General features: G+C 43.8%; 1 protein-coding gene across 1 annotated transcript in view; it reads right to left on the bottom strand.

Annotated features, from left to right (window-relative positions):
• The window catches only part of LOC139455584 (DNA excision repair protein ERCC-6-like), a 57,799-nt gene that overhangs the window by 28,520 nt on the left and 7,148 nt on the right, over positions 1–22,131 (bottom strand). The window contains exons 4-14 of the mRNA XM_071237134.1: positions 18,999–19,124; positions 17,407–17,572; positions 16,822–16,947; positions 15,268–15,360; positions 14,321–14,490; positions 13,020–13,125; positions 12,029–12,147; positions 5,513–5,723; positions 4,731–4,844; positions 3,362–3,410; positions 2,627–2,816 (exon numbers count right to left, since the gene is read on the bottom strand). Coding sequence (XP_071093235.1) covers positions 2,627–2,816; positions 3,362–3,410; positions 4,731–4,844; positions 5,513–5,723; positions 12,029–12,147; positions 13,020–13,125; positions 14,321–14,490; positions 15,268–15,360; positions 16,822–16,947; positions 17,407–17,572; positions 18,999–19,124 — 1,470 coding nt within the window. The remainder of the gene's footprint in view (positions 1–2,626; positions 2,817–3,361; positions 3,411–4,730; positions 4,845–5,512; positions 5,724–12,028; positions 12,148–13,019; positions 13,126–14,320; positions 14,491–15,267; positions 15,361–16,821; positions 16,948–17,406; positions 17,573–18,998; positions 19,125–22,131) is intronic.

Genomic DNA, 22,131 nt, shown 5'->3' with positions numbered 1-22,131 from the left:
TGCACTATAACGTGGAGTGTGGCGTCACACAGAAATTGTAAATACTCAGAGTCAGATGATGGCTTGTTTTTAAGATAAAGTTGTCTTTTAGCCTGTAAGTGAATGAGATATGCTACAGTTGTTCATGTAATTAGCGAGAAAACTGTGAATGTTTCTTCAGCTTCCAAAAACCCATAACATGCATGATATATGTTGTATAAATGTCTTATGTTTGCAATGTTGTTGTTTTTTCAACAAAAGGTAAGTAAGTACAAGGTAAGTTTTTTTCAACATGCTTCAACGTGGGGAAAGGGTCAGACATTGCACGCTTGTGACAGTTGTCCTTGTGTATGGGGGTTGAAGTTTATGGCAGTATTGCTCCCAGACCTGGCGGGTAGCCAGGTGCGCGGAAGCTATGCCCGATTTTTTAAAAGTACTGATTTCACTTCGAAATTTTATTGCATCTGCCATCTTGTTTAATTGACTTATTGACTTTTGCCATTGTCCTATTACATTTCTTGGTGTGAATGTTGTCCAAACTGCACGAAATTGCTTAAAATGCTATCAAATGTTTAAAAAAATTTCTGGGGGGGGGGGGGGGGGGGGGGGATGCTCCCAGACCCCCCCTAGACTTTTCCTCTTTTTGGGGGAAAACCTGCTCACATCCCTGAATTATCCCATCTAGCCTTAACAGATATGGTAAAGAATTCATAAATTCAAAAACACACAAAGCACAGATACTGATGATGATCTACATGTGTGGAAAAAAATTTGGAAAATATATTAGCTATACAAAACCAGTCATCAAAATTTCTAAATTCCATCATGTATCCATGAAAACTGCAAAAGAGAACTTTCAGAATCTTATAAAAGATAAAAAACAATCATAGTGGTTAATGTAGCAAGTTTGCTGAAGCTAGGATACACAATATTGTAAACATGGATCGTACAAAAATTCTACCCAAAATTTATGTTTCACCATGATTCCATGGAAATGGCAAAAATAAAAAAATTCAGAATCTTCAAACTAGCAAAAGGCACAAGTACTCATTGTGGTTAATGTGTGTAGCAAGCTTGATGAAGCTAGGATGCATAGTTAAAAAGATATGGGCCGTACAAAACACCCACCCTAAAAGTTTAAGTTTCTAATGTTTCTATTGAAACAGCAAAAATTAAAAATTCAGAATCTTCAAACTAGCTTAAGGCACAAGTACTCATTGTGGTTAATGTGTGTAGCAAGTTTGGTGAAGCTAGGGTGCATGGTTAAAAATGGGCCGTACAAAAGCTCAGACTGAAGGATGGACGGAATGCTATATAAGCATCACAACTAACGTGGTCACATCATCAACTACTTACGCCCTTGAACTTACAAATGAGAGTAGCCTCCCCTCACTGAACCAAGTCTCTAGTCTTGCACAATGGTTTTTTTCATTACAAAAAGTATGACAATCTGTACTTTACTAAGAAAGTATTATCTCAAATATAACATTTGTTACATAAGACCACTTTCTATATGGCATTGTGAATTCATAGTTTTCCGCAATGGGAGCCGTGCCAATTTACACTTGTCAGAGGGGTAATTGCCATGGGTGCACTGGATAATACCCAGTAGAAAGTGTGGAAGTGGAAGTGTTTTTAATTTGGTGATATTTGTGTTTATGCTATTATGATGTTTTATGAATCTGCGTCTGATCTTTTCTAAATACAAATCGATCTCTGCAATAGCTGCAAACTTTCCTGCCAGTCTTTTGTCTGAACATCATCTATAACAGTATTCATATTCCAACATGATACCAGCATTATTATTCAATGATCAACCTAGATAATGTGCATGTAAGTGATACATAAATAAATGACTGCACTCATAGATACCACGACTCGGGTCGGCGTATGGAACCAGCTCCATTTCTCTTATCGCATGATAGTTCCTTGCTCATGAGCTTTAAATCAACAACCAATGATAATATCTCAAATGAACACCTAAAACCACTGCCTCCTGTGAGAGAGCCCTTAATATATTTATTTGAATCAGACTAATAAATATTGCTGATAGCTGTGCTCTGATGCAATCTTCTGGAAGTATTTTAGATGGCATGCAACATAGAGAGATGAGGAGGCAATTAATTGAATTCCTATTGTACGAGTCATGGGACTCAAAATGAAGCCATTTTTCAAATGTTCAGGGTAATTTATCATAATGCAATGGATGATCCATCTAGTGCACACCTCCTTCTAGATTTTCTAAGATTAGTGGCTACGACTGATATGTCGAACCACTAAGCTACATCCAATATGTCGAAATACTTAGCTACAACTGATAGGTCGAAGCAGTAAGCCACGGCTCATGTGACCACTGCAAGTGCTTCACGAACAGTATACTACGGTTACAATGAACAGACCAATAATCGTTATAACCATAGTTTGTTGTTATGAGCATATATATATATAACCGTAGTATACTGTTCGTGAAGCACTTGCAGTTGTCACATGAGCCGTGGCTTACTGCTTCGACCTATGTGTGTATATATATATATACACACACACACACACACACACAGCATATATTAAGCAAAGGGACAGGACCCCAAAACAGTTTGTAATATCTGTCAGTTTGTTATGAGCGTGTTTGTTACATAGTTTACTATACCTGTAAGGGTTTTTGGCGTTCCCTGTGGTCTGTCTGGTGATGGAGTCTTTGAAGATCTGTCTGCGGTAGATCTTCTCCTCCACAGACCCACACGTGATCAGCCGATAGATCACAACATTCTTGTTCTGGCCGATACGGAACACTCGGTCCACTGCCTGCGCATCCGTAGCAGGGTTCCAGCTGGGGTCGTCTGGGGAGGGGTGGGAACACGTTCAAAATGATGCGGAACAAAACATTGAGACATACATTAACTCACTTTCTGGGGTCAAACGATTAAATTAGAACTAACAATGGCTTGTAATGCATTGATAGCAGTACATTGTACAAGTGGGTGGAGACTAGTGTGACATCAGATGTCGTCAGGGTAACTTGTTATTGGTAATTAATGTTCTGTGTGATGGTATATGTGACATAAGTGAGATAGGTTACGGGAGAATGACTGTTAACTGAATGACCGGACTTAAGTCCAGTTCAGAGTGCTGCTGTTTGCGCATGCACATGTCTGGTTTGTAACCGAACAAACAACACTGACACATGACATCGTTTTGTCATCACTGGGTATTATTCCAATCTAACACTTATGATATCAATTAACAACATGTATTGAGGTCAGTATGGATCCCAAGGTAACATGTTTATTAAAGCATGTTTATCATGATCATATTATACTGAAATGGTGTCTAAGTAATCTGGAAACTTGGAAGCTGGCACATCAAACACATTGTAAACACTCACAGATGACCACCCTGTCTGCTGCGGTGAGCGTCAGTCCCACACCACCAACCTGCAGATCAAGACATTGTACATGCAAACATCTGGTCATCATTCACAGAATGAATTAGGGTTGGGACGATACACCAGTGAGTGAGTATGGCAATATTCCAGCAATATCAAGACGGAGGACACCAGAAATGGGTTCATACATTGCACCCTTGTCAGGAATCGAACCCGGGTCTTTGGCGTGACGAGTGAACGCTTTAAAACCACTAGGCTACACGACTGCCCCGACAATACACCAACTCTGCGATCCAATATGAGCACAATACCTTGTTCATGATCTGATACTTATCGTATCCTTGCATGTGCTCTTATCTGTGGTTTTATTAAAGTTAAGAATTGATACTTTTTACTTTGTGTTCGATGGTCATTGATACTTGTATCTAGAAGTAAAAAATAAATAAATCGGCAAACCGTCCTCCTACTAAAATGAATGTAGTTTTAGTTTTATGCTTTCATATTTGTGGATTGATTGAGCACTGTGTAAATCATTTGGAACTGATGGCATTAGCATCAGCAATGATTGCCGCACACACTCAATTCATTTTATGACATATTTTCACTGTGGTCGCATATTTGACCTGACAATACATGAAAATGCTAGCCATGTACCAATCCTCCAAGATTATTGCACTTATATAGCGACGTGCAAGTTCGTGTGCATGTTTATGTGGCTGCTTGTACTAGTCCGGACTGATGCCAATTTATAGCACTAGCTCACTAGCAGCTAAGTTACTGTAATGATATAGCGGACAGTTCAAAGGCTGTCTGTGGCCTTGGTCCAGTCAGATCACTTCAGGGGTCATGTACCCTTGGCCTTGTTTTTGCATACTGACCATGGGTAATAATTTGTTTTGTTATATTGAAATTCACTTTCAAGTTTATAAGAGTAATTATGGGTATATTAATGGTCCAGCATTAGCATACCACATCGCTAAAAAATTAGTTTAATCTGACCGCAAGATACCATATACAAGAGTTGAGATTGACGGAGTCATTCACACAAACTGGTACACAGCAGGAATATCTCATACGTCAGGCCACACTGTACATGGACAAGCTGATCCAAATTGGTGTAAATTAAGCATTACAAAATGTACAAGATCTCTCCAATCCTCCAGGAGTTTTTATATGGAGTGACAGCCAGTACAAGCTGGAACTCTTTGCTAGAATCTTAATCTCTATACCACTATTCAAGGTACAGCTAAAGACATCTTTTGCAAATTATTCTCACCCAGTGTTTCAATCAAAGACAAAACTAGTAAGCATTGCTAACAGTCCAATAGGTATTCTTCTAGTGGATAATCACTGCCTGCTTCAAGTGTACCTGTGTTGTGAGAAGGAAGACCGAGAAGGAGCTGTCTCCCTGGAACTTCTGGATGCGTTGGTCTCGGTCACACAGCTGGGTCACTGTGCCGTCCAGACGCATCACCTTGTGTCCCTGAGGGTAACAGATAATGTGTTAATGAGGACTGGGCATCTTCCCGAGGCAAGAGTGTCCACTGGCCTTATTATTAATGTATGATCCCTGTATGAACCTTGTATGAGCCCTGTGTGTCCTGTATGAACCTTGTATGTCCTGAATGAATCTTGTATGAATCATGTATGTCCTGTATGAGCCCTGTATATGAGCCCTGTATGTCCTTTATGAGCCCTGTGACCTGTATGAACCTTGAATGTGCTGTATGATCCTTGTATGAACCCTGCATGAGTCATGTATGAACCTTGTATGTCCTGTATGGACCTTGTATGTCCTGTATGAACCCTGCATGAGTCCTGTATGAACCTTGTATGTCCTGTATGAACCATGCATTAGTCCTGTATGAACCTTGTATCTCCTGTATGAGTCCTGTATGAAACTTGTATGTCCTGTATGAACCCTGCATGAGTCCTGTATGAACCTTGTATGTCCTGTATGAACCCTGCATGAGCTCTGTATGAACCCTGCATGAGTCCCATATGAACCCTGCATGAGCTCTGTATGAACCATGCATGAGTCCCATATGAACCCTGCATGAGCTCTGTATGAACCCTGCATGAGTCCCATATGAACCCTGCATGAGCTCTGTATGAACCCTGTGAGAACCCTGTAAGAACGGTGATACATACTCTGTTTGTAACAATTTTCTGTATGATGTCCAGCATCTTGCGTGACTGAGAGAAGATCAGACAGCGATGGCCCTCTGATTTGAGGTTGTCCAGCAGGTCGACCAGCACCAACAGCTTCCCCGACTCCCCGATCAGCACCTCGTCGTCGATGTGGTTGATCTTGTTGGCAGCACATTCCATGCCGGATGGCGTGTCATCGGAGGTGTTCAGTCTGGAGGGGGACAGTATAGTCAGGGACAGGAAAGGGAAAAAACATCATTGAATGGAAATTATTATCAGAGTCTGACAGGAAAGAGAAAAACATCCATGGAGGTCGGAGTGAATGGAAATTATTATCAGAGACCGACAGGGTGGGGAAACATTCAGACAGGAAAGGGAAAAACATCCATGGAGGTCGGAGTGAATGGAAATTTTGTAGAATTTTCCTATTCGGAATATTCTATAAGTAATACGTTACCACTGTTATACCGAGGCTGTTGTCTCCCACAACTGCTGCTATAGCGAAATCTACCACAGAGATCTCAATTACCTCATGCAGCACGTGCGTAGCCACCTAGCTGCCACGTGACACCCTTCACTCTTGTCTCTTGCGAGAGCAAGTGCTCGGGGGACGGACGGGCGGGCAGCAGCCCAGTGGTAACGTATTACTTATAGAATATTCCGAATAGGAAAATTCTACAAATTACATTAAGTAATACGTTACCACTGTTATACCGAGGCTGACTACCACAGTAGGCGGTGGGGAGCACCTACAACCCGAATCCTGACTGCTAGCGTTCCTTCCGACCAGCGGAAGTAAACACCAAGGCGGAAGCACTCGATGCGCATGCACCTAGCTAGGCGTTACCCTATAGGAATACCAAAGCACTTTCAAGCGCATACCGTAAGGCTCAATCGTCATTGCCAAAACGATTGGTGATTCCAAACGGCCCCACTGGATAGGTATTTCATCGCCGCAGCGGATGAGAACACTGTATCCGCGTGAGCTTAATCTTAGATCAGGTTAAACAGTCGAAAAGAGGGAAATTAATTTCATTCAGATCGTATATGACCTAATTCCAGTATTTGTAAGCATGCATCACAAGGTTGGGATACACGACAGACAATTAAATACATAATTGTCAAAATACAAATAAGGACAAAGCACACAAAAAGCCGCCCTCACCTGTGGTGTGAGTGCGCTGGTTTGCGGGACCCCAACTCCTGTACCCACGGCAGTGGGAACATTGGAGTCGACCCAGATTGACCACCGTGCAAGGTCTGACGCCTGAGGAGTTCGGAATTGCGCTGGGCACACCCCTTAGGTGCCCGCTTGCGCCGCGATCTGCGGGCCAAGACGGTGCACACTCTCCACGACGGCATCAGCGACCTGTTTGAGGTAATGATTGGCAAAAACCGAGTCAGAACGCCAGTAACAACCTCGTAATATTCTGCGAACAGAGATATTCGAGTGTAGGGCAAATGTTGCCGCTAGCGCCCTGATCTCGTGCAGGTTTGACCCCGCTACCGGTAACCCCCGAGACCGGTACGCCAGATTGATGACAGAACGAAGCCACAACGCAATCGAGTTACGATTTATGTCAACCGTGCGATTAGGGTTACACGATATGAACAGACGGTCACGCCCTTGTCTACGTTCATTTGAAGCCTTAAGATAATACTTAAGGGCCCTAACCGGACACAGCGCTCTGTCCTCAGTATCACCTCAGTATCAGCAGGATGTAAGATTTCTTTGAGTGATCTTACAGTGAATTCTCTCTCCGTTTGCCCGATTCTCGGCGACGAAGCCCATGAGCAGGCCCAGGCGGACCGCTCCTTCGTCACCCCTATCGAATCGTACCTTGGCGACATCGAGTGCATGAATTTCGGATACACGTGCCGCCATGGCAAAGGAGAGGAAAAATGCTGTTTTCCAAGTCACATGCCGGAACGAAGCACTATGCAAGGGTTCATACGGAGCTTCCGTAAGTGATTGCAACACTAGGGAAAGATCCCAGGCCGGTGCCCGAAGGCGGCCCTTCTTAAGATCGTGCTGTGTGAAACCCTTGATAATAATACCCCGTATCACCGGCTCTTTGGAGAGACTGGTACCCATAGCAACGAGCAATATCCTGCACAGATACCTTATCTGGCGAATGAATGTGATGTTTACAACACCACTTCGTGAAAATAACCCAACGTGCATTATACACCTTCTGGGTAGAATCACGATGCATACTAACGTATGCCCGAGACGCCCGGCGAGAAAAACCTTTACTCCTCAGACGCTCGGTGACAACATCCACGCGTGCAGATTGAACTGCCCTGCGTTTGGATGAAGCTGACGGGTGTGAGGGTGGATCAAGAGATCCGGTCTCACAGGCAGTGGAAGTGGCGACTGCGTGACCTGGGTCAGCAAGTCGGGGTACCACGATCTGTTCGGCCACATGGACGCGATCAGTAACATTCGACAGCGAACTCCTCGGAGCCGGCTTAGAATGTGTGGTATCAACGCTGTAGGCGGGTAAGCATAAGCGTCCAAGACCGTCCAGTCTAACGTGATCGATGACCCTCGGGTCCGTACTGGTGATACAAACAACGGGAGTTGATTGTTGAACCGCGTTGCGAACAGGTCGACCATCGGACGACCCAAACGTTCGCACAGCCACTGAAACACTACTGGGTTCAGCATCCACTCTGTGGGGCTCGGATCCTGAGGCCTCGATAGAGCATCGGCCAGTACGTACAGCACACCTGGGATGTGACGGGCGCGTATCTGGCACGGGACACTGTCCACCAGAGCGTAAAACTCGAACGTGAGATCGAGTAGCGAGTGACTGTGGGTTCCCCCCAGTTTGTTCACATAGGACACTACCGTCGTGTTGTCGGTCGCCAGCATGAGCCGGGCGTCGACGAGACGATGCTTCCAGTGATTGACTGCGTTGATCACTTCCTTGATCTCGAGACAATTGATGTGAAGACCTAGTTCGTCTACGCACCACAGCCCCGAGCTCACCACCCCCTCTAGATGGGCGCCCCAGCCCACTAGAGAGGCGTCTGTATACAGGTTCAACGTGGCCCGGTAGGTCCGCATAGAGACTCCTGATAAGACATTGTAAGGGACCGTCCACCACTCCAGATGCGGTCGGAGCCGATCCGGGAGGGCGACGGTCGCACTGTTCACCTCCGTTGCTAACAACTGGATTAAAAACCGTTGCAGCGGGCGGAGTTGGAGACGACCCCGATCGGTGCAGTCCTGGGCTGATACAAGTAGCCCTAACAGCTGTTCCCAAAAGTGAACAGTCTGTTGCACCGCTAAGACTTTTGCAATCATCGCCTGAATCTTGTGCCACCGGTCTGGGGGAACAAAGAGGCGATGGGACACCGTGTTGAACCGACCTCCGATGAACAGCAAGTTCAGAGAAGGGGTTAACTCGCTCTTGGGGAGATTGATAATCCACCCCAATTGCTCCAAGAGCCGACGTGCAAAAACGAGATGGCGTGACAGGGTGTCCGTCATTCGATTTGCTACTAGCGAGTCGTCCAGGTACGCGAAGTACCGGACACCCCTCCTGTGGAGGAACCCCACTATGGGGGTGGTTAACCGGGTGAACAGCCACGGAGCGGACGTGTGAATCATTCTGAGTTCAGCACTGTCCTACTTGGGAACGAGAAATATCCTGGAGTAAAACCCCGGTGTTATTTCTGGTAGAGCTAACTCCCGTACTGCCCCTTCTCCACCAACCTGCCGATGGCATCGGTGAGGATGGGAAGATCGGTTTCCGAATCGAAACCTGCCAACGGGGCAACGGTGAGCGGCGGATTCGCTTTGAGATCAAGCCGATAGCCGTACCGAATCGTGTTGACCACCCACGGGTCGTCGAACACTTGTTCTCAATTCTCCCAGTAAGTCTGGAGTCTGGCTCCCACTGGGGAAGGAGAGGGGGCCCTGACAGGCTGCGGCAGGCGCAGCTGTCCAGGGCCAAGTGACTCGGGTTCGCCTAAGGGCCAACCAGAGTTGGCGCTGTCGGCATACGAACCCCTCCAATGAGAGTCACCAGGAGGGGCCCTTGCCGTCCTTAGACGACTTGGGCTTCCCCCAGTTCCCCGTCTTCCCGCGAAAGGGCAGCTGATTGCCCATACCGGAGCCCTCAGGGCGGGGCTACTTCCAAGAGGAAGAAGAACCCGACCCCTTAGACCTACCGGCCGCAGCAGCCTGGGGCGCGCTCCGGTTAGGAGCGGCACCCAGGCGCCTATGCAGGGACCCAACAAGAGCAAGTGTGTGCCGAGAGTCCTCGGCAACGTACTCCAGGGAAGCATTTAAACTGAGCAGGCAGTTGTAAATGCGCTGGTCACGGTCCGTGGGAGAACCTTCGACCAGACTGGCCGCTGCAGCCAAGTAAGTGTCTCCATGAGACATGGAGTGCCAAGCGAGGGCGTCCAGCTGGTGCAAGGTAGCTTGCGTTACCGTAGCAGCCGGTTGGGCACGGACACCCAACCGCTCAACATGGGCCTCCGCGGTAGGACCAGCCTCGGGAAAGGCAAGGTCATGTACCGGGAATAAACCCTTTCTCCACGACGTCGGAGGCAACGGGAGACCCCGACCGGAGGCTGCCGCGAAGGCGTTCTCCAAGGAAGGCTTGATACCGCGCAGCAAGGTTGATGTGGGGAAAGCCATGTCGGAAGACTCATCGTATACCTCGGAGGAACCCACAGTCGTGGATTCCCCGCGGTACTGGCCGGGGCATGTCCTCAAAGAGGTCATAAACCATGGCCACGCGATCCTTAACCGATAGCGGGAGCAACGGTTCGGGGGAAGGACCGGTGACCACGGGAGCCGCCGCCGTACCGGTGGACCCCGCGGCCACCAAAGTGGCCGGGGACGGAACAGCCAGCGGCCTATCCTGAGATAAGGCCGCCAGCTTGGAGTCCACAAGTTGTGCAAGTAATGCAGCGACGGAATCCCCGGACAGCCCACGGGCCGCCAAGGGATCCGCCGCAGCCGTGGTGGTGGTACCCGCAAGGGGACCCCGACCGGACGAGCCGGCCACCACAGGGGTGGAAACGGACTGCACATACAGCCGGTAGCGCTCGCTTGCGGCACACCCCGCAGCTCCTGGTTGCGGGGGTAGAGGGGGTGGAGGACGGCGAAACATCCATGTCAGACATTTTGTTTGTAACATGGTTACAACACACACACCACGAATAGTCACAAACGAGTATTTGCACAAGAAAATAAACGAGCAATGGGAATATAGAACATACACATATAACATATAGAGGAATAAGTGATGTAAAAACCCCAATATATACTAGAACAGGGGAACGTAAGACGCAACGTGCAAACGAGACACCCCGCAAGTATATAGAAAAAAAGGGCGGGAAAAATATTTCCTTTTGGCGGGAAAAATATTTCCAAGCGTAGTTACAGCAAACGCCCCGTAAAAGCACAGTTTATTAGAGAGAAGAAACAGTAATAAATATCACCGAATGGTTGGAGAAACAGGAACGCTTGAGCAGTTTATTGTACATCTTGCTAGAGCAAGCGAAGAGACAAGAGTGAAGGGTGTCACATGGCAGCTAGGTGGCTACGCACGTGCTGCATGAGGTAATTGAGATCTCTGTGGTAGATTTCGCTATAACAGGAAGTTGTGGGAGACAACAGCCTCGGTATAACAGTGGTAACATATTACTTACTTAATGTAATATTATCAGCGTTTGACAAGGAAAGGGAAAATATCTTCAGAGTCTGACAAGGAAAGGAGAAAACATACAGTGACTGACAAAGGATGGGAAAATATCTTCAGAAAATATCAGCTAGAGAAAGGGAAAATAGAATCAGACATGGATTGGGAAATGTCATTGGTGTCAGACAGGGTTTGGAAGAAGAAACATTATCAGAGTTAGTCAGGGAAGGAAAACATCATTGGCAGAGAGGGGAAACATGTCCAAATGTTAATAATTTCACAATTAATGTTCGTTCCATGCTGCTTAACTCCGCACTACAGCTGTATGAAGCAGTCTGTAAATAATCAAGTCTGGACAAGACAATCGATGTCGTAAACCGATACTCACTCACTAATGGTAAAGAATGCACAGAGCAGCAGCGGTTGTAAAATTGACAATGATGAATTTCTTAATGTTTCTGCTTGTTTGTTGCCCAACGCCGCACTCAGCAATATTGCAGCTATATGACTGCGGTCTGTAAATAACCGTGTCTGGACCAGACAATCCAGTCATTGACATCATGAGCATCGAACCACGCAATTGGGTTACGATGATGTGCATCAACCAAGTCAGCAAGCCTGACCCTCCAGATCCCGTTCGTCGCCTCTTACAACAAGTTTCGTCGCCTTTTACGGGAAGCATGGGTTGCTGAAGACCGATTCTACCCTGCACTGGATCTGCACAGTTAAGGTTAAAAACAAAGTAATTGATACTTTTTTTTAAATGGAAATTTAACTTGTAAATATTGTCTAGGTTTGGCAGCAACAGAAGTGAAAACAGCGATCACTGGATTTGCTGTGTGTTACCTACCCCTCCTCGCCATCGAGACCCAGCTGAGCACATGCCCGGCTGGACAGCAACCGTGGGTGGTCACAAATCTTCTTCAGCACGGTCAGCGCAACCAGAGGAGACTTACTGGTCATCAGCAGCTGTCAATCAAACACATATGACCTTCAGTACATGAGACGGATCTCAGTCGTTGCAAGTTGCAAATTGTAATTGTTTCCTGACAAACAAGATTTCTTTTCAAACATTCAATCTAAGTGACAGAGAGTAAAAACGATCATAGGCAATATTTCAGCCGTGGTGCAATGAGATCAGTTTCTTTAGTATTGATTACTACTGTAGAATCTACATTGTGGCAAGCTACTTCGATCAATGTACGAAGGCAAGGATAAACAACTCTCTTCCTGTCTTTTTCAAAATAACTAAACAAACCATGCATGTAACCTATAGATGATAGGTAGGGTTTTCTAATGATGAGAAAGAACCCAAAAATATACCCAGTGAAAGTGCAAAGAGTAATTGAAACTATATCAGTCTTGGCATGCATATTAATTCGATGATAATGATGACTCGTGATAATGAACACTATTGACATCAGATAATCCATATCAGATTTCCGGGAGACAAAACTGTATGGCCTCAAGCTGCATACTGTATTTGACATAATAAGCGCCCCGCTTTTATAAGCGCCCACAGTAATATTTGCTTATATATTGCCTAGTGAACAATCCCAATTAGCACCCCTTCAGATTGATCAATGTACGACTTATTTATTCCTGTATAATGTATGTGTTATATACATCCTGAATTATGGGTAATTAAATTCTGGAAAAATATATCTGTCGTATATAAACATTTCAGCATAAACCATGAAATTTACGATCTTTCAAATCTGTTGTTTTTCACCAAAAATATATTCTAAAAAGAGCCCCTATTTCTAATTTTGAGAGTGCCCTGGGCACTTATTACGTCAAATAGGGTAATTACCATGAACTTTGATGTGGATAGATCTCACCTCTTTAACACTGTCTAAAGCCAAGAAATCTTCATAAATCTTCAACTGTGTCTGCTTAAGAAACACCCACACCACCAAATCGTTCTTCCGACCAAGTGATGGCATTCTGGAAGGAAACAAGTTTTCCTTAAGCCTTATGTTTTTGGTTTGGTTTACAACAATGGTTTTTGCATGGTAATTTCAACCTTAAAAATGATAAATTCAGAAAAAATATAATCAGAATGACATGTTTTTACTTACATCGCTGATTATATCGGTAAGGATTGCTTTCATAATAAAAATAATATAAGGGTTTTTTTATAAGGCTAAAACAGAATTCTTATTTAACAAATGTTATTTTTGAGATAACACTTTCTCAGTAATGTACAGATTCTAGCACTGTTTGGGTTGAGTCCCATCTGGGGGGATCGGAACCCACACTGCCAGGGTGAGGCACCTAATCGCCAGCACACAAAGTCAGCAATCTAACTCACTCAGCCACCGAGGCTTCCACAAAATGAAATCGGACAACTGGTAATTATTATTCATTATTACATCACCAACTAATCAAAATCAAACTGATGATTAAATAAAATCTGTAGAAAACAAGATTCGGTATTATTCAAATAAAATCTGTACAAAAAAAAATTTGGTATTAATCAAACTCTAAGATGTTTAAAATAATTCTGTACAATGCATTTTTTTTAAAAGAACCAACCGAATATTTCACAATAAAAATTCCATAAATCAAAACAACAAAGTCTGGCCCAAGGAGTCAGTCCCATTAAAATAATTTACCCCCAGTTACCCTGACTGAATCATCTCTCCATTAAGATTTGACAAATCTTCCATAGCAGGTCAAACCAGGGAATTTTGATTCAGAGTGTTTGAATGAAGGAGTGGGTGTGTTCTAGGCTAGGGTTTCAGGTGGCCGTCGGTCTCCGGTCACAGACCGATAAAATTTCATTTTGACCAATGGTTTGTTTATGTTGTTGGACTTTTGACCGACAGAAATGCCAAGCAAGGGGTCACACGTGTCACAATTTCATGATTAAAAAGTAAATGTAGTAAGGATTATTCCTACTTAGGGTATCGATTCTAATGACCAATGAATGCTCTCATAAAGTTTCATGTCAATCTAGAGAATGTACAGTACATATACTGTCCTGTTTTCGATCATATATGCCTTTATTATTATTCATGACACAATACTATTATCGTCGCATCATAGGTTTTTGGAGTGAGTGAGTGAGTGAGCTAGGGAGCCAGCAATTTTGTAGCTATTTGCGGCAGTCCCTGAAATGATGCATAAGAGCAAGTACTTAGTGAGATATTTCTTCCCATCTTCAGTTTCTTCTCCTCCTTTGTTCTTCTTGTCAGTCACCTCAGCTTTGGTTCTTCGAAGGAAGTACGGCTCAATGATCTTCTTCAAACTCTCCGCCATCTCCTGCCCAAGTCGTCTCTCACCGGCTGTGGCATCACGCTCTCGAGACTGAAACATCACCAATAACTTTCACATACTGAGTATTGCTGTATTTGATCTTACCCATAGGTATGTAGATGAAAGGTTTTCAGCAATTCCAACAGAGCATATAAAAATTGTCCACCTATTTTACCTGTCGTGAAGAGTCCCATTGCAATGTGATGTCACATGAACGCATTGTCCCAAACAATCAAGGTGCTGATATCAATAATCTTCATGAGGCAAGGGCATTAACTGACAATAGTCCAGTTTCTACCCCTGTCGAACAAGGCTGGAATTTCCAGGCTCGTTCGTAGTGCCACCAGTGGCTATTATGAGTTATCTCCCTTCTATGTTCCTCCTATTAACCAATCAGATTCCATCACCCATATCACTTGCATTTGTTTCAAACAAAATGGCAACGCCCAGTCAGGAAGATTTGCTCTATAATCAACATCTATATTGCAATAAAACGGGTCTTACCCTGCGAAGTGCATCAAATCATGTGGGCATCTTGATTAGAAGCATGAAAGAATTTGCAAAATATCTGTCGACGTATAGTTGGCGGTACACATGCTTTGCATTCCTGCTGTCAGACCGAAATCTGCACATTGAAATACATGTTGTTAGTCGCCTCTTACGACAAGCATAGTTGCCTTTTATGACAAGCATAGTTGCTGAATTGGGTAGTGTGGCAAGGACTATGGGACTAGTGCCAATCTACAGTGCTGCAAGGCTGCTAGGGACCAATTCTAACCAGGAATCATCATGGGTTCTTAAAAACTTAATATGCTCTCAACTACTTACCCTTATAATGGGGTTTTCATACTCCATCTTGAATGTCCTGGCTGTTCCCAGCAGCTGTCCTTGGTGCACAAAGTCAAACAATGCCCACAGCTCCTGAACAAACACAACATCTGTAGTGAGATCAGTAACCTTTTTTTGTATAACGTATTTCCCTTGATCATTACGGCCGAATTTAACTCAAACTTCCATACAGATTCCACCAAAATCATGATGTTTGCCATCCATGCATGATGTCCGCAGGGAGTACGGATGGCACTGTCGTCTAAGCTGCTGCAATTCACTGCAGAGAATTGCGTCCCTTGCGCACACCAGACACCTAAGCTTGCAATTTGTCCTGATTATGTTTCTAGTTTTATCAGCATCATACACATGCTCGTGGGTTCACCAAACAGGACCTGCATCACTTCAGGCTTTCCTCCGAAATTAAGCTGACACACTGTGATATAACTGGAATACTGTTAAACCCAAGAACCAACACACTCACTCGCTTAAAATGTTTATAAGAAGAGGCTTTCAAAATATGCAGCTTCTGATAGTCCTAAATTCGAGTGTTCGAAATTAAAGGGGATCCTTTGATCCTGGAAGTCTACAGTGGCAGTATTTGAATCCAGGGAGTCTTTAACTTTTAACCTAAGGCTAAAAAATAAAAGTCTTGGTTTTCAGGCACCGCCCACCGCACCACCATAAAGTCTGCCGCATGTTTCGTTTTTATTACTTAAAAAAAAATGCAATCCAATATAACACGCAGTTACTTCCCTTTACATGTACACTGCTTTACTGCGCATCTCGTGCTATGATTATGGCGCCAATGGGGGTTTGTATGCTTGTTTATGTAGGGAGGCCCTTTCCAAGGTTGATGGTACACAACTGCTTACTTGGTTCATACTAGTTTGAACAAGCACACAAAAAACAAAAGAAACTCCCACCCGCACTATATTTTCAAAAGTCATTGCCTGAGACCAATTCTTTTATTTTCATAAGCCTGAAGACTTGACATGGCCCATTGACTTTAATGCCTAATTTCAAACATTGCTCTAACTATTCAAAACCTTTGTTTAGGTTCAACAACCGTACCAGTTTATTAGGCGTAAATAATGGAATAAAATTATGCATTTTTCAAAGTCATTTTCATATTTGACATTTTTTTCCCTCTTAGCTGCTATTTGAGATGTCCCTTCAAAGTTGATCCAGGTGTTTTGTTGTAAGGAATATGGTGTGTTTTCCCCCACATTGCCTTACCATATTTATTTTAATTGTTGATTTAATTAATGCTTGGTCAATATGTCTCAACATCACCACCAGTCAGAGACCTTGTATCATTGTGGGACTTACATTTTAACACCATGTGAATTGAAAGCATGGTCTCACTGATCAGCATAGTGTCATCCTCAGAACTTGCTCTCTGCCATATTTTATGCATGTAAATAATTTGTGAACAAAATGTCAAAAATCACAATTTGGGGGACAAGTGTAATAGTATAATTTTAGGCTCAAGTCTTAACTATTACACCAAAACGGTAAAGGCCGGCATCTGTGCACTCCTCAGTGACTCACCCTGAGATTGTTCTGAACCGGCGTGCCAGTCAGGATGATCCTGTTCCGGGCACCGATAGCGTGAACCCCTTTTGTTGTCTTAGTCGGGTTCTTGATCTTGTGGCCCTCGTCCAGAATCACATAGTCCTGGAATAGTCAATCATACATAGATTCAGAAATGTGAGGCAGTAGGCATATATTTCTTATATACCCGGTAAGTACAGAGGTAGGGAAGTGGAAAACCTATATATCTCAATCACCATATTTTATTAACAGCGGTAATAAAATCTTGTGCATTTTTTTCACTTCATCTAATTAATGCTTATAGTAAAACACTGTCGCCCATAATGATTTTTTTCAAAAGTCTTTTATGTTTCAAATTTCAGTTTATTTTGTCTTTTGGGCGAGTAAACCAACTTAAAAAGAATATAAGGCCTAATACAAGCGATTTTTGAGATATCATAAAATCATCTCAATCAAGATTATGTTCTTGCAAGTGTTCGAATTCTGACCAATTACAAAATCCAAATGCATTTAAGGCAGTGAGGTCACCATACCCACAGGTAGAATTAATAACAAGACATCTGCAACAAACACTGAGCTCACCCAGACAAATTCAGCGCCATCTTTCTGAGTGAGTTGTTTCGAGCTGGTGACAACAAGACCATAGGATGTGAGACAGACACCATTACGCCGCTGCACCTTGGCCAGAGCTCGCTCCTTCTCCCGCTTGCTGGTGCCGTGGTACAGCGTCACACGGATGCCCGGAGCCCTGGTCAACACAGAGTGAGTGAGTGAGTGAGTGAGTGAGTGAGTGAGTGAGCTCCTTCTCCCACTTGCTGGTGCCGTGGTACAGCGTCACACGGATGCCTGGAGCCCTGGTCAACACAGTGAGTGAGTGAGTGAGTGAGTGAGTGAGTGTGTGTGTGAGTGAGTGAGTGAGTGAGTGAGTGAGTGAGTGAGTGATTGAGTGAGTGAGTGAGTGAGGGAGGGAGGGATGGAGGGAGGGAGGGAGGGAGGGAGGGCGTGCGTTGGACAGTATTCCAGTTAGATCCTTGGGTGTCAGATTGATGTGGGAGGAAAGCCCAAAGTGATTCAGACCTCAGACAATAACCATTTTGGTGAGGCCCACAAGCACGAGTATGCAGCTGACAAACCTAGATACATAATCAGGTAGAACTGGGATTCAAAGCCACAATTACAAATTCCTGGCATCCCCAAGGGACGCAACTCTGCATATCAATTTGTGAAGCCTAAGATGACTGGGCCGCTTATGCCCCCCAAAATCCACAGAAATAATTCTACTTATTTAACAGTCCAAAATGAGCTGCAGACTAGATGGATTGTACCTAGCTGTTAGACTCATCATATTCCGATGGGGAATCTACATGGATCTGGAATTGGTGTCTTGTGCAGCGAGGTACGGGGATGGATCAAGAGGATCCATAATAGAGGATGATGAGACTTCAGCAGGAGTGTATTGAAATTGCCATCCTCCTTACCAGTGGGGGAGGGGGATGAAATGGGGTTTAACGTTCAAGATTATTGCACTAATATAGCAATGTGCATGCACATGTGTGTGTGTGGCTGCTTGTACTAGTCCGGACTGATGCCGATTTATAGTACTAGCTCACTGAGATACCATGCCGCAGTCAAACATGAATACCCCACTCAGACACAGTTTTAGCCCCTTAATGCCAAGCGCAAGACAGGGTAACAACAAGTACCATCTTTTAAGGTCTTTTGGTATGACACGGATTGGAATCAACCCCGGACCTTCCAATCTCCAGGCGGACGCTCTACCACTAGACCGCCGAGGAGGTCTCCTTACCAGTGGGTAAACTGAGGAATGAAAATAGAGGAAGAAGAACTCCTGTTCGAAGAGTAGCTATTGGATTGTTAGTTACGCCTACTAGTTTGTCAATGATCAGATTTCTTCCTTTTGTTCATTAAAGGACAAGAAATTATCCCTGTTTTCTTGTTGAAAGTTTTATCACCAAACACAGCCAACAACTGAAGCCACCAATCTGAAGTTCAGTATATATCTTAAATTTATCATGAAATATATGATGTCATCTTTTGTTTCGTCACATCATGGGATCCCAGCTAACATTGTCATTTCCAAGAAGAAATAATAACAATCACAATAAACGGCTGCAAATAAAAATACACATTTATCTCCTAAATATGCTACACACCATTTGCTGAATTCTTTCTCCCAGTTGGGGATGACAGACACAGGCATCACGATCAACACCGACTTGATCTTGTCCATGTCGAACATCCCAGACAGGAACCCAATCACCTGGATCGTCTTTCCTAATCTGAAAACATTTATTGATTATGTCAAGGCCACACCAATTTTGACAAACCTACCCTAAATCTTACCAAAGAAAAAAATGTTTAAATGTTAAGTTGTTTGAAAATATAACACGTATAAAACATTAAAATCAACATGCTCAAGAGGACTGTTTCATGACATTATTCTATTTGTTGTGTTGATCTGTTTGTTGTTAACAGCAATATTCCAGCTACATGATGGCGGTCTGCAAATAATCGAGTCTGGACAAGACAATTCAGTGATTGACATCATAAGCATTGACCTACGCAATTGGGATACGATGACATGCATCAACTAAGTCACCAAGTCTGACCCCATTAGTCGCCTCTTACGACAGCATAGTCGCCTTTTACGGCAAGCATGGGTCCCAACCCAAATCTTCATGAATGATTCTATTTAGTGTTAAGGCCTAAAATATGTGTGGTTTAAAGGGGGGCTAACCCTAAATCTTTATGATTTGTTTTTTGTCGTTCAAGTGTACATCTGTATTGTGTAACACTCAGCAATATTCCAGCTATCATGGCTACAGTATATGACAGCAGCCTGTAAATTATCAAGTTTGGGCCAGACAATTCAGTAGTTATCATTGTGAGCAACGATCCATGCCATCAGGGTAGGATGACATGCAACCAACTGAGTGAATGAGTATCTTTAACGCCGCTTTTAACAGTCAAGCAATATCAAGGCTGAGTCACCAGACAGCAGGTATTACACATTGTACCCATGTGGGGAATCAAACCCGGGCTCTTGGCATGACGTGCGAACACTTTAACCATTTTAACAATGTTTTTAATAATGATTCACTCAAATATTTTGTAAGATGTAAAAAGTCATGTAGGCTGAAAGGTTTCTCAAACTTGTAGATAACAATGATATGTAAAACATCTGATATTTGTCCAGATGTTAAAGATGGGTTTCCAGCTTTTATAAAAAAACATTTGGGTGCAACAGCGTGGCTACGAAAGCCTTATGGTGCCACTTTGATAGCATAACTTTAATTTTTTTAAATAAAATTCCTTGTTATTTCAATTATTTACTTGAAATTTTGAGTTCTTTTTCACAGGAATCGAAGCATCGAGAAAAAACTCAAAATTTTAGTAAAATCTAAATATTTTGTACATTTGTATACATATTCTGCATAACGCCTTAATGCATTCACTGCTTAACTTACGACAGCAAAAAGACAGCGCTTGGCGATGGTCTTGAGTGAAGAAATAAAGATGTTTCTACATTCCACTCCTGCTTTTTGCATGGACCATCGTTGCTGTCCTTGATGACAAGTCACCTTCAGAAGTCCAAAACATCAATAATCCACATCCCAAAACAATGACACATGTTTGTCAATAATCCGTCAGGTGGAAATAGCTCAGAAAAACGCCATAACTTTAGGGTTAATTCAATCGTCTTTACAGAAGCAACATAGGAATTAAAGGGTAAGACCCTATACATATTAGGTAATAAAGAATACTAGCTTCACAGCTAAGACTCTTTACCTACTATGTCACCGAGCAAAAGCCTGATGAAAAACCTTGTCTTGATTTCTTCCACTGGTCAAGTCTCAGCGCAGGAAGTAGACTGGCTCTGTATAGGGCTAGTTCATTATTTGTGTCAAGGGTCGGTTACCTGCTGGGCTACCTGCTGGGCTACCAGAGGGCCAAAACTGTGCATGTCGTCGACGTCCTCAAGAGCCACATCATGAAGACAATGACTGGTGAAAACTGTCGGACCTCCAAAAACATCTTTCCATGATCGTTTTAATAGAACAGTTACTACATAACGCAATGGTAGAGGTTAACGCCCTGATCTCGGGAGGATTATTTGCTCTCAGAGGATCAAGTTTGGTGATCTCCTAAGTCTGAAGGATGACTGCTCGTAACCATAGGGATATGGTGTTGCGACTAACTTCTGTCGTGGACGTAGGAGATACGGGTATGAATAACCGTTTCCTCAAACCACCCCTAGTTTGGGAACCGTGGATGAAACCTCGAAGTGCTCGTACTGGGCACAAGAGCAGTTCACCCTCATCTTCAGCACCCACAATCGTTGATATTGGTGTGATAGTGAATGAACGATTGGGTTGGCCTGGTAGTTGATTTTTTGCTATAAAATCCCAGCACAAGCCGATACGCTCCGTGCGCACCATGCCCAAAAAGGACCAGGGTGATGTCGACCAGCATGTAGCTTGCTCACCCATGCCGCCGTGGCTAATGCCAAGAGAAATATTGTTTTCCTGGTGATGTCATGACAAATGGATGTGTCGAGGGGCTCAAAGGGGGGCCCTCGCAAACCTTCAGGGTGAGGCAATTTGTTGTGAGGGTGGATGAGTAGGTTGGACCACTGTGGGAGTGTATCTTCTTCTGAGCTCGACAAACCGCCCTCTCGCCGGCCACCAGGGCGCGACCAAAGTCAGAGCAAGATTCCTTGTCTCCTTGATCTTTTGTATCACCTTGGGAAGTATAACAGGTGGTGGAAAAGCTTACGCTTTTAGACCTTCCCAAAGGAAGCTGAATGCATTCACCGCCCAAGCCTGCTGATCCGGTAATGGGGAGACATACGTCATAAGTTGGTGGTTTTGGCAAGCTGCAAACACCAAAATCACCCACATAATAATACACAAGTCAGTGATGTAAAATGAAAAGAATACATCACCAATCATATATAAATTTAGAATAATAGCCGAAGCGAAAGGTCTAAAAATATCCAATTTGAAGAGCCCCGCTGAGAGATGACCTTGCTGTACCGCAACACGTAGTGATGTGAGGAAGGTGACATGTCATCAAGGTCACATGACAGCGGCGATGACCTAGACAAAAAGCAGGAGTGGAATACAGAAACATCTTTATTTCTTCACCAAAGACCATCGCAGAGCACTGTTTTTTTGTTGTCATAAGGTAAGCAGTGAATGCATTAAAGAGTAATGCAGGATAAGTATAAAATTCTTGTTTTTTAAAATAAACTTGAAGTAACAAGAAAGAAACAGAAATTACTAG

The sequence above is a fragment of the Haliotis cracherodii genome, unplaced genomic scaffold (genome assembly GCF_022045235.1).
Source record: "Haliotis cracherodii isolate W230 unplaced genomic scaffold, xgHalCrac1.p SCAF_11, whole genome shotgun sequence".
In the NCBI taxonomy this organism is placed as follows: domain Eukaryota; kingdom Metazoa; phylum Mollusca; class Gastropoda; order Lepetellida; family Haliotidae; genus Haliotis; species Haliotis cracherodii.
The sequence above is the reverse complement of the archived record's forward strand: the minus strand, read 5'-3'. Positions and strand labels throughout refer to the sequence as shown.